At 30.9% G+C, this 17359-nt stretch overlaps 1 protein-coding gene across 1 annotated transcript in view; it reads right to left on the bottom strand.

Annotated features, from left to right (window-relative positions):
* Positions 1-17113, bottom strand: part of LOC114732734 (uncharacterized) — a 44163-nt gene extending 27050 nt beyond the window's left edge. The window contains exons 1-2 of the mRNA XM_028920069.1: positions 16954-17113; positions 15803-16029 (exon numbers count right to left, since the gene is read on the bottom strand). Coding sequence (XP_028775902.1) covers positions 15803-16029; positions 16954-17113 — 387 coding nt within the window. The remainder of the gene's footprint in view (positions 1-15802; positions 16030-16953) is intronic.
* Positions 17114-17359: the final 246 nt, after the last annotated feature.

Below are 17359 nucleotides of genomic sequence, written 5' to 3' on the forward strand. Positions count from 1 at the left end.
TTAGTTTTAAACATGAGTTATAGAGAATATCCTTATAGGAAGTGTCACTATGCACATGACACCACGTATAAGGATATTGATCATGACTATACCAGATACACTACTCACCTCTATTGGTATGCCAACCAAGTGTAGTATGACTATGCTGATTATGATAATTACGTTGGTCAATACTATGTTGATCCTACATATCATTGCCTCTATAAGCATATCATGCAACAACAACTTGATTGCAAGGTGTGTATAGAACAACTTCAAGCTAAACTTGACTGTTGGAAGCAATTATGTGACTACGCACTCAATAAGTTTGAAAAACGAGTTAATAGAGATCAAAGCTCCTTCATTAAACAAGGAAGAAGATATTGTAAAGCCAAGTGAAGTGGTGCCCACAACTCATGTGGCAGCCACTCATAATACTCAACAAGCACCACTGAACATGTTTGCAATTCAATTGAGTGAGACCCCTGATTTTATTATCGTCAACGGTAAAATTTTTTCAAACATTGATTAGGTTGTTCAATTGGCACAAGTGCAAGTAGTTTCTTCTCAAATTATGGCCAACAAGATTCAGTTTCATCATTTTATAGTGCTATCTTGTTTGAAAGCTACATCTCCTGAGATTGTCTCATACTGAACAAATCAATCCAACAATATCTTGTATGTTGGAAAGGTTTTCCAGATATTACCCAAGATCCAGCTACTCACTGTTGCCAATTGTTCCTCTTCTGGCACCTCACTCATTGGAAGGGATTCCCAGATCGAAGTACTATGCAGAGCTCTTTATCCCTCCCTTCTCTCCTAAGATTTAGGCATCAATTTTAACTCATCAGGAGCTGAGTTTTTCAATTAGGGGAGAATTGATGGGCTATGAAAAGAAATAATTATGATTTTATTATATTTCTAGAATATTTGAATTATCTAGGATATTTAGATTATTTACATTTTCAGGATTCATTTAGATTTCTCAGTATTTTATTATTTTATTATTAGAATTAGTTGTTGTTGTTGATATTTTCAGTTTTATTATTTTAGTATAATAATGAAACTTAGGTTTCTTATTAGGGGGCAGACTTGATTATTGAATGATATTGTAATTATCGTTTTCTCTCTACTGGTTTCCTCTTCTTTGTTCTCTATTTTCTCTCCTCTACTCTTTCTGATCTCTTCCCTTCCCCTTTTCCTCTTCCTGTTTTACATCACTCTTGTAAACATCCGTTACTTTTTTTCTTTTTTTGGATCCCACCTAGCTTCCATGTGTCTAATGCTCTTCCCATGTGCTCTCTTATCTTGATCAACCCACTCTCTCGTCGTTACCCTTTCTCTCTCTCTCTCATCCCCCCGATTGCCTTATTCTTTTTAACCAACACAACAAACTAAAAGTTGAGTAGAAAAAAAAAACAAATGATGTGGAAGCTGAACAGTTATAGCATTAGGGTGAAATGGAAGGATGTTGTCGATCACACCCATGATTGAGCGGCGGCGAGCTTGGAGAGAGTAAGGATGTTGCTATTTTTGACGGTGATGACAATGCTCGTGTTGTTGAAGTCACACAGTATACTAGGGTAGGCATTGAATATTATGACGCGGTCGATGTTGATTGAGGATAAAAGGAAGGTGGTGATGCAAGCAAGAGGAAACGATGATGTAGATGCCTAGCTGATGCCGATGAAGCAAGGAATGGCACAGGCAAAAACACAAGAGAAGGAGAAAATGAAGTAGAAGTTGGGTAAATGGTGGGGTAGAGACGATGAGCTGTGAAGTGAAGAAACAAAGACAAAATGTTCAGTAAGGAGGCGAGGGGCAAAGTGGGGTAGAGATTAGAGAGGCTGCAACCCGAGAGAGAGGAAGGATGAGAAGGAGGCAGGGTTGAGTGGGATGGAGCAATTGACACGTGGACACTGGGTGAGTAAAAAGAAAAACGGATGTTTATCAGAGTTAAAGCACTGGCATTTTTGCTCTGTTTTAAAATGTTGTTCCCAATATTTTTTTTCATAGTGCCAGGTGCTCTTTTTGGACATTATAAAGGATATTTTTGCACATATGCCCTTATAACTATTACTACTACGACAACAATTTGTTAATAGACCAAGACTACTTACAAAGTTAGAGTCAATTTTAAGATTAGCAGCAATTGCTCAAATTAATTCAATTGGTGTATGAAAAATTATTAGCTGAATGAGGACAAAATATGCAAACAGTGCCAAATAAGATCTGCAATCACGATATTTGTAAGTGAAGAACGCACAAAGAAAAGAGGAAAGCTTGACTGCCCATTATTGGGCATTTCTGATTAGTTAATAATTTTTATTATTGTTATAGCAAATTGCTAATAGACCAAGACTATTTCCATAGTTATTTTGAGATTCGCAGCTTGCTCAAAATTTGATACTTTCACTACCAGTTAATCCTTAATATTATTCAGGAATAGTTTAATTTATTGGGTTAAAGTGCATCCAGTACCCCGAAGTATTTTCTCAGGTACATCCAGTACTCCAACGTATTTTATGGTGCATGCAGCACCCTGAAGTATTTTTTTAGATGCATCCAATACCTTAAAGTATTTTTTGGTGTATCTAGCATCTCAAAGAATAATTTTTTAGGTGTGTCCAACAACAAAAAATATTTTTTGGTGCATTTAGCGTCAAGGCAAAAAAAAAAAATACTTCAGGATGCTGAACGTCCCTAAAAAACACTTCAGGGTGCTGGATACACTACAAAATACTTTAGGGTGCTAGATGCACCCCACAAAATACTTCAGGGTGTTTGATGCACCTTAACCCTAATTTCTTTATTAAAAAAGAATAATTTACTTTCAATATTTTTAAATATTCATCCTTTAAAATTTTTATCACTTAGCTTTTCAACTTTGTTGAAACTATATATTTTTAAAATTTCAAAATATACACTTTAATTTAATTGTAATTCTCAATGACCGAACTATATTGTTTTCATTAAGTTAGGAGGGTTTGAACTTTTCACTTAGCTTATGTTAAAATCTTATAATTTGAGCTAACCACAAAAGGATAATTGATACACACACAAGTAATATAAAAGAAATCAATTTTTGTATGATAAGTGTGTATTAGATAATTGAATAGGTGAATATTTTTAGATAAATTAGGTTAAATTTATAAATATTTTATACTTATATAATCGTAGTTTCTTTCTACAATTAATTACATGATAAAAAGGAGCTTTACTGCAAAATCTACTCATACTAGTACTGTGCTTTTTTAAATTTATGTGCAGGATAAGCCTTTAAAAAAACGAAAGAAGGAAGAAAATGAAAAAATAAATGGAAAAAAATGAGAAAATATGTTGCCTGTGAGTGAATGATTGAAGCACGAAGATTTACGTTGATTTGTTGTGTTAGAAGAAGAAGATAGAAAAGGAACAGGAACAAAAAGAGAACAGAAAAAAGGCATAAACGCAACTAATGAAGATACCGTGAGGACTCTGTGAGCATACTTCTGCATATTGCCAGAAGGTTATTGTGTGTCGCTGTTTAAATTGGACTCCAATGAGTCCCATAATTAAGTTCTCTTGCTCTTTGATGAAATCCAACTTTATATATTTTATTTTAGGGCAAAAGTTAAGTTGAATTCCTTATATAATATATTATATTACGATCACAGGTGAATTTACACATAAATACATGTTTTATTAAATAATAATAGGAAGAAAAAAGACAAATGTTCAAATTTTATAGGTGAATTTACAAGTGCACATATCCATGTTCACTTAATAATAGCAAAATAATAAGCAGCTATGTAACATAAATCCTCATTCATATCATAATAGCTTAGACAAAAACTTACAATTGCCACAAGTAAATTTACAAGTGCACATAGGCATTTCATCAATTATCAATTAATAATAACAAAATAACAAGTATGATTAGAAAATTTGACTGATAGATATAAATAATTTCACCAAAGTTTTTCCCACTATTTTATTTTATTTTGAATGAAGTTGTTCTTTCATTATTAAAAAAATTAATGAAGACATCAAACTACGAAATCTATTTTTATAGGCAAAGGTATCCTCTTATTGGAATAATCTACTCAAAATATTGTCAAGTAATAAATATGTGCATCTCTCCCAACGAGAATTCGAATATTGATTCATCACATTATAAGAAACTAGTTCTTTCTACTAGAACTAACTCTCGTTGGTCAAACTGCAAAGTTAAAGTAACAATAATATTCTCATTGGCAAAACAAAGAGTAATAAGAATACTCTTGCAACCTGAATCCAATTAACTATTTTCAATTGCCACTAAAACGCAAGTTTTCTTTTTTCATTTTTCATTTTTGAAGTTCACCTTTCCCCTTTTTTCAGGCTTAACAATTCACTTTTGCACCAGTGAATATTTGACTGCGTGTTTCATGTGGTGCTATCTATGTTCATTTCAAACATGAGAACTCAATATTTGTGTTCAATAAATAAAATCTAAAATGTATTTTTATAATTCTCAATCTTGTAAGGGCAAACGCGATTCTTAATTTAAAATAGAAATGGAAAATTTTATAATTTTACGAATAAAATTATATCGGAATTCGGGACTATCAAAAGAATGAGCACCCTAATAGAAATATCCACTCTTATTACTATTAGCGTAAATGGAAGGGGGGTTTGATGGAAAAAAGAAAAATGGAAAGGGAACGTTTATTTTTAAGCAAGTCATCGCAGTATTAATTTTCAATTTTTGTGTCCGGAGTAATTTAGTTAGGAGAAAAATAATTTGTGCATCGCAAATTTCCAACCTTTGCGTATAAAAAAAACTTCACGTTTTTTTCAGACGAAGCATATCCTGTCTCCTTTTTTTTTTTTTTGACCGGAGATATCCTGTCTCCTTACTACTTTAAGGAAGATGAGTAGTCTTTATCTGATGAGCAAATTAAAGTAACGTTCTCAATGCTTGAATTTTTTTAATTGAAAAAGCACCTTGGTTAACGAAAAGATGCCAGAAAAGAAAAGGAACCACGTGGCCTGGTCGTGCGGACAGGATAAGACTCCAAAGCAAAAACGAAAAAATTTGATGTCTTGTCGTACATCCAATAATCACATCTCAAAACTGGATATCATATCCTACTATAATGTGTGCAATTGTTTTTGAAAAGTGAAATTAAAATTTTAAATTATCTTGTCTTTTTTAAAATTTTATTGCCAATAATTTAAATTAGAATGGTTTGAAATTTTGACTTTAATTATCATGTTTTTTTTTTTTTACCAGAGTCTTTAATTATCATGTTACACTCTTATTACCTGAGCTCGCCATATGCGGCCTGGAATTTGTAAATATGACAATATATATAACATCTAAATAAGTTTACAAAAGCAATACAAAAGGAAAGATTTTTCTACATGACTATAACATCTAATATCGGCACTGTTAAGCTAACCTATAGTAGTCCTTCTAACTTGATTTCTTATATCCAAAAGTTTTGATTGAACCTCACCTTGGTTAAAACATATCAAATCCTTTTTAATTGACTGATTTATTATATTGTCTAGAAATTATTTTTCACACATAAATTATTAAAAAACAAACATATATATTTTTTAAAATTTAATCAAAAGATCTTCAATTAATCGTAACCAAAATTTGATGACCATATTATTGTTTCTTACATTTAAATGAATAATGAAGACATTTTTGTATTTTATGTACCTATATCAGTGAATTGATGAGCTGGAGATTTTTGAATAAACGACAGGGACAAAATCACATGGCGGTTCTGAGCTGGAGAAAAAGTTAGGGCAGTAAAATATGAGAGAATTATAATGAGATATTAATAAAAAAAAAATATAAAACAAGTCTAAAAAATTATTATTTTTTATTTTGAATATTGTTATTATAAACTATTTATGTTGTTCTTAGAATTTTTCAGTAATTATTTTTTTTTTCCTTGAGATCTCGTTATATTTCTCATTGTCTAAGTGACAGAAACGTGCTTGCATAATAATAGTAAATAAATAATACAATATATTTCTGATTTTAAATATAAAATTTTATATTTAAAACTTGAAAGGAGTAATAGTTACGATAGACTGACTGAAAGTGGCAGGTTGCGTGTTAAGGTAGACTGACTGCATGGCCGATGTGTCATGGGAAGAGATGTCGATTGGTGTGAACACCCCAATTAGGTGAGTATCAGTTGCGGTAAGGCGCGTCATAAATTAGAGTCAATTTTAAGATTAGCTGCAGTTGCTCAAATTAATTCAATTGGTGTATGAAAAATTATTTAGCTGGATGAGGACAAATTATGCAAACAGTGCCAAATAAGATATGCAGTCGCGATATTTGTAAGTCAAGAACGTACAAAAAAAAGAGCAAAGCTTCACTACCCATTATTGGGCATTTCTGATTAATTAATAATTTTTATTAGTGTTATAACAAATTGTTAATAGACCAAGACCATTTCCACAGTTATTTTGAGATTCGCAGCTTGCTCAAAATTTGATACTTTCACTACCAGTTAATCCTTAATATTATTCAGGAACAGTTTAATTTCTTTATTAAAAAAGAATAATTTAATTTCAATATTTTTAAATATTCATCCTTTAAAATTTTTATCACTTAGCTTTCTATATAATTTCAAAATATACACTTTAATTTAATTTTAATTCTCAAAGACCGAAATATATTCTTTTCATTAAGCTAGGAGGGTTTGAACTTTTTATTTAGTTTATACTCCTCTGGTCCTTAACATAGGACTTAATTATTAAATTAATTTTAGTCTTAAATGTAAAACCTATTTTTTATATTTATCAATTTTTTTAAAATTATCCTTATAGATACTCCCTCAATTATAATCAAATAGAAGAGAAAATGAGGATATTAAAGAAGATGATTATGGTGTTTTAGAAAAACATGTCATATTTTTTATGATCAACTAACTTACCTAAAACTAACTTATCTAACTTCCTTAATCTAATCAAATTAGTTAAATAAGTCTTATATTAAGAATAGAAGAAGTATTAAAATCTTATAATTTGAGCTAACCACAAAAGGCTAATTGATAAACACACAAGTAATATAAAAGAAATCAATTTTTGTATGATAAGTGTGTATTTGATAATTAAATAGGTGAATATTTTTAGATAAATTAGGTTAAATTTATAAATATTTTATACTTATATAATCGTAGTTTCTTTCTACAATTAATTATATGATAAAAAGAAGCTTTACTGCAAAATCTACTCATACTAGTACTGTGATTTTTTAAATTTATGTGCAGGATAAGCCTTTAAAAAAACGAAAGAAGGAAGAAAATGAAAAATAAATGAAAAAAATGAGAAAATATGTTGCCTGTGAGTGAATGATTGAAGCACGAAGATGGAAGCACCTTTACGTATCCAAAAAACCTTCACGTTTTTCTCAAACGAAGGATATCCTGTCTCCTCACTACTTTAATAAAGATGAGTAGTCTTTATCTGATGAGCAAATTAAAGTAACTTTTTTAGTGCTTGAATTTTTTTAATTGAAAAAGCACCTTGGTTGACGAAAAGATGCCAGAAAAGAAAAGGAACCACGTGGCCTGGTCGTGCCGACAGGGTAGCACTCCAAAGCAAAAACGTCTTTTTTTGGAACCCCTTTTTTTTTTAATTAAAAAATGAATTAGTTGTCCAATAAAAAGTAACAATAATAGATCTCCTGATTCATTTTCCAGTGAAGACACATTATTAATCTCAAATTTAGATTATGTATTCTCATGTTTAGATTATGTATCAGGAGAAGACACATTATTAATCTCAAGTTTAGACTTGTTATTTTCCAGTAAAGATGTGTCATTTTCAAATAAATTATTGTCATTTTTAATTAATATACATGCTACTTCTTGTTATGTATCAGGAAAAGGCATATTGTTAATCTCACGTTTAAACGTGTCATTTTCCAATAAAGACGAGTCATTTTCAAATAAATTATTTCCATTTTTAATTAATGTACATGCTATTTCTTGTTATGTATCAGAAAAAGTTGCTTTGTTAATATCAAATTTAGACTTGTTATTTCTCAGTTAAGACTTGTCATCCTCAGATAAATTGTTGTTACGGGCTGAAGTCACAGTAAAAGAGTCAACTTATATTTTTGTTTGCATTGTAAAGTTAACAAGTCTTTGATGGCCCAATGGTTATCTACTGTTTTGTTGGCCCAAATGACCAACGAGTTGTGGGATCAAATCCCACCTCTACCATTTCTTGCAATATTCTCCCATACAAAAAAAAACACTGTTACAAAAAAAACTCCACCGGCAGCCACCACACCGGTGGCCGGTGGCAGCGCCCGGCGACGGCTGCTGGCTGCCGGCGGTCGGCCACCGGTGAGGGCTGAGTTTTTTTTAAAAAAAAAAAGACAAAAGGTATTTTTGTCATTTCCCTGAATTTCAAAATTTCAATTTGGGAAGGACTTCCCTCTCTGTCCTTACATTTCCTTAGCTTCCCAAAGTGGAATTTCATGAATTCCACCTTCTTTATCTGTCATTTTCCCTATCAAATACTACCATAAAAATTTTAAATTATCTTATCTTTTTAAAAATTTTATTATGTGGCCTAGAATTTGGAAATATGACAATATATATAATATCTAAATAAGTTTACAAAAGCAATACAAAAGAAAAATTTTGAAAAAATTATAAATAAAAACTCCAAATATATAAAATTATGATTTAAGATCCTAAATTTAGAAAATAGTAAATACGGACCCAGTTTCACTTTTGCAAATATGAAATGTGAGTGAAATGTCTGAAATGCCCCTCAGCCAAATCGTGATTTGGTCTGCTGAAGTTGTCATTCGTTAAAGTGAATTTATCATTTCCCATAACCAACTCGTCATTTAGCATATCCCCAGCCAAGTTGTGATTTGGTCTATTAAAATTATCATTCGCTAAGATGAACTTATCATTTCTCATAGTCAACTTGTCATTTGGCTATAAGGCATTCAGACATTTCACTATGATTTCATATTTACAAAAATGAAATCGGGTCCTTATTTGTTATTTTTTTAAATTTAGAATCCCAAATCATAATTTTACATATTTGGGAGTCTTTATTTACAATTTCTCCAAAGAATTTTCTATATGACTCTCTATTATCGGCACTACTAAGCTAACCTATAGTAGTCCTTCTAGATTTCTTATATCCAAAAGTTTTGATTGAACCTCACCTTAGTTAAAACGTATCAAATCCTTTTTAATTGACTGATTTATTATATTGTCTAGAAATTATTATTCACACATAAATTATTAAAAAATAAACATATATATCTTTTTAAAATTTAATCAAAAGATCTTCAATTAATCGTAACCAAAATTTGATGACCATATTATTGTTTCTTACATTTAAATGAATAATGAAGACATTTTTGTATTTTATCTACCTATGTCACTGAATTGATGTGGTGGAGATTTTTGAATAAACGACAGGGACAAAATCACATGGCGGTTCTGACCTTTAATAATGGTGACAAATTAAAAAAGTGATACGACCCCAAAAATCGGAATAGAGAAAAAATTATGACATTAAAATATGACAGAATTATAATGAGGTATTAATACAAAAAAATTGCAAAATAAATCTTAAAAATTATCATTTTCTATTTTAAATATTGTCATTATAAACTGTTTATATTGTTATTAGAATTTTTCAGTAATTATTTTTTTTAAAGATCTCATTATAATTCTTGTTCTCTGGGTGATAGTAACGCGCTTGCATAATGATGGTAAATAAATAATATAATAATAGTTATGATAAAGTAGGCTGCGTGTTGGGGTAAACTGACTGCATGGCCGATGTGCCATGGCAAAAGATTATATGTAATTTATACATGAATTTTTTATATGCTTCTGAATTAATAATTTTTATTTAAATATTATTATAATCATGACCTATCTGATCGTAGCTCGATTTTGTTTGGCCACTGGCTCTTGAATTAATATCTCAACCGGCTTATTGACCTGTCTGATATTTGATATCTTCATGGAAATCCCGTATTTGTTCTTTGTAGACCCTCAAGTTTTATTGAAGCTTATATTGAGAGGGTCTAATAAATACTCCCTCTTCTCCTATATAACATATAAATAATTAAATTGTGTAGATAAAAAGGTTCATTACAATTGATTAAAACCAGTAAATATGTAACCTGAATTCTAAAGATTGACTTGGCGTCTTCAACTGCAGTTTTCATAATTTTCCCTTCTGATAACTTCCTCGGCCTTTTGGCTAAGATGAAGTGTGTAAATGACATTCTGATCCAAGTATTTATGGGATTTAACGTCTCAAATGTGTGAAAATGACATTCTGGTCCTAGTATTTATGGGATTGAACATTTTAAACGTATGAAAATATGCTTTTGTGCTGAAGTGATTGAGACGCAAAGATGTGCGTTGATTTTTTGTGTTAAAAAAAAGGGGGAAATTCCTAATAAAGAAGCTTGAACATATCAAATCTCAATTCAGGCATCTAATACTTTAAAATGATAGGGAAGAAGTGAGGCTTGAACTAATATTTTGAAAATATTGTGAAATTACCCATATGCTCTTCTATGACCCCAAAAAAAAAAAAGTTATGAAAATTGTTATTTTCAATTCAACACTTGTCATTACAGATTCAATATTTGTCATTTTCAGTTTACAACTTGATAAGTAACTAACTAAAATAATGAAAAACAAAATAAATTATGAAACTTGTCATTTCTAGTTCAATACTTGTTATTATCTGTTCTATTAATGTCAATTGATGTCACAAAAGGGCATATGTGTAATTTCACATCATTTTTAAAATGGTAGTTCAAGCCTCACTTCCTTTCTTGTCATTTAAAGTGTTAGGTGCCTGAATTAGAATTTCATATATTCAGACTTCTTTTTTAGGAATTTTCTCAAGAAAAAAGAAGAAAAGAAATCAAAAAGAAAAAGAGAAGAGAAAAATGTCATGGACTTGTTAAATGGTGGATGATGCATCCGAACAAAACAAATCTTTATTATATAAAAATAGAGACCAAAGTATGCTTAGTTAATATCACGTGGCAGACTCTCTTCAAGGATAAATAGGATGATGTTTTAAATTAAAAAAAATTAAAATCCCATGTTACAAATTTATTAAAATTTACTAATTTCAAGGAATCTTGAACGTGGGTAGTTTTTTAATCTATAGTAGTCGTTAAATTATAAAATTATATATTTTAAGTAAAACATCCTTCCTTAAACGCTTTTAATGCATGTTTGAAAGTATTACGATTCAAGCAGTTTGAGAAACAAGCCTGTAAATTGAAAATTTAAAAGTTAGTTCTCGGGGTGAATATTCATCGGTAAATTTCAGATTTTCAGTCTAATTTTAAAAATTCATAACTAATTATAGAAAAATCGTAGCAAGGCAATTCAAAATTCTATTTTAAGATCTTTCAATTCTCTATAGGGAAAAAAAAAATTAAATTTGGACTTAACCCTTACCCAATTGTACAGTTAACTTGTAGAAGTTTACTGTTTATTTGATAAAAACTGTGCTTTCCAGTTTCTTTGCCCTAACTTTGAACGGTTTTAACTCATAGAACATACATCTGTTTTAAGTGATCTACTACTTGTTTTAAAGCTCAAGATGTGTATTTTAAGAATACCAAATTTCATGGGTAGATTTCATTATTTTCCTTACTTTAACTTTGTCACAAATTTGTGGCACAATTAGGGAAAACTTATCCCCCTCACTTGCATTAATAATTCATAATTAATTCTTTTCATGCATATTACCATTCCATCAATGCATTAACCATTTTCATACATCATCATGCTCAGTCTTACATGCCATCCTCATCATTTGTCATCACATAATATTAGTGTCATATTTATCATACATTGGCATACAAATTACACAATATAATGTAATACATTTCCTCAATTTTTTTTCCTCTTTTCCTTGCTTCCACTTCATGCATCATTTTGCTTGATCATTAACACCTATTAGGATTGGTTAAGAGATGGTGAGATTCAGAAAAATCTCAGTAGCAAAATTACCATTAATACATGCAAGATGAATGTAAGTGTATGATATGCTTACTTAATCCAGCTCATGCTTATTTATAACATGCTCTTATACTCAATGTTTCACATTAACATGCATGGTCATGAAAAACATAAAAGAAACAAAACATTATGCTTGTATTTGCATCTCATATCCTTATCAAATAATATAATGCACATTAACATGCAAGTATGCACATCAAGTACACAAGAAAGGTAAGTTCACTACCTTTTGTCTTTGAGTTCCCTCTTGTCCTCTTTAGCTCCCTTTTGCTACCAATCCTAAGGTTACTTGTTCAACCTTTGCTATTCCTCTTCCTTAATGTCTCATGGCTCTAAATGCATCAACACAATATTGCCATTTATTCATTAGAACTATGGTAACCAACAACATCAATACTTTGTTTTTTTTTTAACTACATTAATTTCTAACTTTTGAGCTTGATTTTTAACCTTTCTAAAATTAATCCTACATGCTATTCCCATATAATTTTGCATGTTAATCCATTTCCAAGCTTAAATAAACAAATTCAACTGCTTTCCCTTCAACTCAACTTGGCTAAATACAATAAGGTAAAAAATTCCATTTTCAATTCTAATGCTTCCAAGCTTGCTTTCTCACCTTTATTCCACACAATTTTTCATTCTAAACATAGTGAAATCATTAAAATTATCAAAATTCAATTCTATCAAGAATCCTAAGTCTGGCCGAAAATTACACAAGTTAGGGAGAAGTGGAACTTCTTGCAAACTCATCACAAAACCACTTGATTCTTGCTTTTTTCAAGCCTTTGAAACTTATTTTGACATCAATTTGATCTTTTCTAACCCTATCAATTTTGTGTAGCATGACCCTTAAGGTTTCAAGCTTCCAAAACCTATCAAAACCATTACCAAGCTCAACAACAACAAAGGTAATAAAACTTACATCAAAAACCATAAACATATCTTGTTTTGGAGGTTGATCTTACATGGTTTTCCTTACTCTTTCTCCCCTCCTTCTTCCTCTTCATTTTCAGCCTTCTCTCCCTTTTTTCCTCTCTTGGCTGAAAGGTTATGCGATTGGGAGGGGAGGGGGTATTTATAAAAATTTGTTTAAATCTTAGCCCTTGATTTATATGTGTGGCTTGATCTTGGTCATTCATTTTGTGATAACCATATATTCAAAACCCATTTAGATTAAATCAAGCAATTTATTCGAAAGATTAACCATGATAGAAAAGAAGAAACCTTAAAATTTTAAAATTACTATCATGGTTAAAAGAAATAAACTTATATCATGAGCAACTTTGATCATTAACTGGGCCTTAGACTTCCAAAGTCCAGAAATATCATTCAACTATTAGCCTAATCCAAGCTCATATTTTCAAACATACGAACTGAAAAATCATTTTAATATAAACTATAGAGCCCATTAGTCAAAAGTCAATACTTTTAAAATAGCGTAACACATAAAATCTTAAAGACCTCTGGCCTTCTAATAGCCTCCCATATCATATAGTAGTAATTAAAAGTATTAGTTTACAATATTAGAGTATATGAGCCCTATGTGGCAATATATAATAAATCAGTATATAGAACAAAAGCAGAGAGGTTATGTAAACTATAATAGCACACTATGCCTCCAGAGCCTTTCCTGATGGACTACCACCTGAATTATCACCTAAAGGTAGTAAAAACCATAGGGTGAGACAAATGTCTCAGTAACCAACTTTCCAACTCATCATACATACTAACATATGCTTGTGAGATATCAAATGGGACAATTATTAAATCTCAAGAAATATAAATATATCAATTGAAATATAAAATATGTATATTCAAATAATCTCAATCATCTAAACCCTCATTATCGGAACTAACACGCAAGCCACATAAGTCTATCCCTCACTATAGGGGATCAATTTGACATATAGGCCTATTCCACACTTTGGGGGGTGAATAAGAAGTCACAAAGGTCTATCCCACACTTTGGGGGATGAATAAGAAGCTACCAAGATCTATCCCTTACTATAGGCTTATCTCACACTATGGGGGACGAATAAAAAGCCATAAAGGTTTATCCCTTACTCTAAGGACGAAGGAAGCTAACCAATATGCACCAATGGCGGCCTTACTACATGGTAGAATAGGGCTCAATCTAAAATCCAAATAACAACCAATCATTCACAATATAACAAAAAATGTCTTTATCTCTTCTCAGTATAATCCATAAGACATAAATAATATATTTTTCCAAACTTCTCAATCACAATTTCAAAAATCCCACAAGACCATTTTCATAGCTCAAAAGATGTAATATATCTACTCAAGTTTCAAATAACAAATCATTATTCTAAAATGACAAAATATTCACAAACAACATATTAGCACATATAACAAGTGGAAAGTGATTACCTCTCGCCAAAGAAATAGTAAGGATTACTACAAGCTTAATTCTTTGCTCAAATAATAATTAATCTACACAATTAATATAACCACATATTAATATAAGCTAATTAATTAATGAATTAATTAAGCTTATATATATTATTTAAAATTTTAATTTCCGCAACTCTCATAACCTAAAATTAAGTATTTCAGAACCAACTTATAATTTTCTAACAAGCCAAAATATTTGTTTACATCCTCTAAATTATTTACTCTAAAAAGAATTTTCCAAAATTTCAAAATATGGAATTATTATGTTCTAAATTCTAAAAATCTCATTTAAAATTTAAACCTCAAACCTAATTATCAAAAAATTCAATAATACTTCAAATGTTTATAAATAAATAATCTAATTAAAATTTTAATGGTATAACTATTAGATAAATATATATATTTTCGTAAATAATAAACTTTTTAGCTAAAATAATCATTTTAAAACCTTCGGTCACCCAATAAATAAAGCTAAACCGATTAAAATATCAGTAATATGTCAAACAACCCAAATAAATTATTTAACTTAAACTTAATCAGTAAAAATATCATATATGTCATATATAACAAATTTTCTAACTAAACAAATTAATTTAAATATTAAAAACTAACATAGGGGAAAATCTAAACCAATTAAAATTAACTACTCATTTATCTTTAAATTTCTATAGTCATATATTATCAAAATTCAATACTTATATCGTTCTCTAAATTTTCTCTAATCACTATAATAATACCACTATTAGGAAGCGTAAAATATAGAAGAAATATTCATGAAGAAAGTTTGATGAAAAGAAGTAATTTTATATACCTAAAATACCTTCAAAGCTTGCCCTCTCCTTTACAATGACTGTCAATATGCTCTCTGCTCTCTTTCCCGCACTCTATCTCTCTTTCTCTCTTTCCTTCTTGTGCTTGAAGGGAGGAATTGAATTGTGGGAGGTTGTATTTAACACCCCTATACATTTATTAGGGGGAGCTTCCCCCTAATAAATCCTCCCCAACCCCCAGTTGTCATCTTTCCACTGAATTTCAGTGGAAAGTTGACTTTTTATAAAAAAAATTAAAATTTTTTATTTTATTATAATAATAAAATATTATTATTTTATGCTATGTTATATTTATTTTATTCTTTTATTAACATTTTTTAATTTTTTGATAAATCCTATAATAAAATTTGGGATATTACAACTCTCCCTACCTAAACAGAATTTTGTCCTCAAAATTCAAACAACCACATACAAAATTAAAAATATAAACAACTCAAGGTGCTTACTAAGAAGATAAGTAAGGCTACTTGTAACACATTCATTTCTTAGTCTCCCAAGTAGCATCACCTGGACTTATACCCTTCCAAAAGACCTTACCTTAACAAGACAGATGGCCTTGTTTCTTAATTGTTTGTCCTTAACATCCAAAATTCGCTCTGGTTTTGCTGAATAGGTCAAATTATCGCGCAACTCGACCTCTTCAGGCTCAATAACATGAGATAGATTTGGATGATACTTCTTCAACTGTGACGTGTGGAACTTGTCGTGTAAACTGGGAAGATGTGGTGGTAGCACAATTTGATATGCAACAGATCTGATCCACTCTAAAATCTCATAAGGGCCTATAAATCAGGGTGTAAGCTTCTTGGCCTTGATGGATTTGCCCATACCTATGATAGGTGAAACCTTCAAAGATACATGATCACCTAGTTCAAATTCTAAGGGTCTCCTCTAAGAATCCGCATAACTCTTTTGCCGACTTTGGGTCATCAACAACTTCTGCTTGATCAGCTCAATCTTTTTTGTTGTAATGTCCACTAAATCTAGGTCAATAACTGTTCTTTCACTTAATTCAATCCAACAAAGTGGAGATCTACACTTTCTTCTGTATAAAGCCTCATAGAGTGCCATCTGAATACTAGAGTGATAACTGTTATTATGGGCAAACTCTGCTAATGATAAATGAGTGTCCCAACTGCCCTTTAGCTCTATAGCGCAAGCCCTCAACATGTCCTCGAGAGTCTAAATAGTCCTCTCGGTCTATCAATCAATTTGAGGATGATAAGCAGTACTAAATTTGAGCTTAGTGCCTATGGCTTCATGTAATGACTGCTAGAAGTTTGATGTAAATCTCGTATCCCTAGATGAGATGATAGACTCTGCCACTCCATGAAGTCAAACAATCTCATCTATATATAGCTTTGTCAATCGTGCTAAAGAGTAAGTACTTTTGCTAGGTAGAAATTGTGTTGACTTAGTAAATCTGTCCACAATTACCCATATAGCATCATAGCCAACTCAGGTTCTTGGCATGCTAGTGATGAAGTCCATGGAAATACTATCCCATTTCCATTGGAGAATATCAAGATTCTTTAATAGTCCTGGAGGTCTTTGATGCTCTATCTTGACCTTTTGACATGTTAAACACTTTAATACAAGATCCGTGACATCTTTTTTCATTTTTGGCCACCAGTTCTTTTTCAGGTCCTGGTACATCTTGATTATCCCTGGGTGTATCGTGTAATTACTTCGATACGCCTCTTCTAGAATAGTCTTTTTGATTTCCTCATTATTAGGGACACAGATCCTTTTCTTGTGTCTCAAGATTTCTTCTTCACTAATTTCATAATTAGGCACATCCTTGGTCTCCACTTCCTCTTGGATGCTCAGCAACCAGTCATCCTCCATCTGTGCTGCCTTCAAGTCTCCAAAATACTCATAATCACCCAAAATTGATTACAGAGTGGCTGGAGCCTCATGCACCACTTGGAGATCTCTTAATCCCTCTAAGCAATAGTGTTCTTCCAAACTCATGTGAAAGACATGCACCGTTTTCCTACTCAAAGCATCTATAATCATGTTGGCTTTACTTGGGTGATACTTAAACTCAAAGTCATAGCCCTTGATGAATTCCATCTACCAGCATTGTCTATT

The sequence above is a fragment of the Neltuma alba genome, unplaced genomic scaffold (assembly GCF_004799145.2).
Source record: "Neltuma alba isolate B1F8T4 unplaced genomic scaffold, ASM479914v2 tig00012932_pilon, whole genome shotgun sequence".
In the NCBI taxonomy this organism is placed as follows: Eukaryota; Viridiplantae; Streptophyta; class Magnoliopsida; order Fabales; family Fabaceae; genus Neltuma; species Neltuma alba.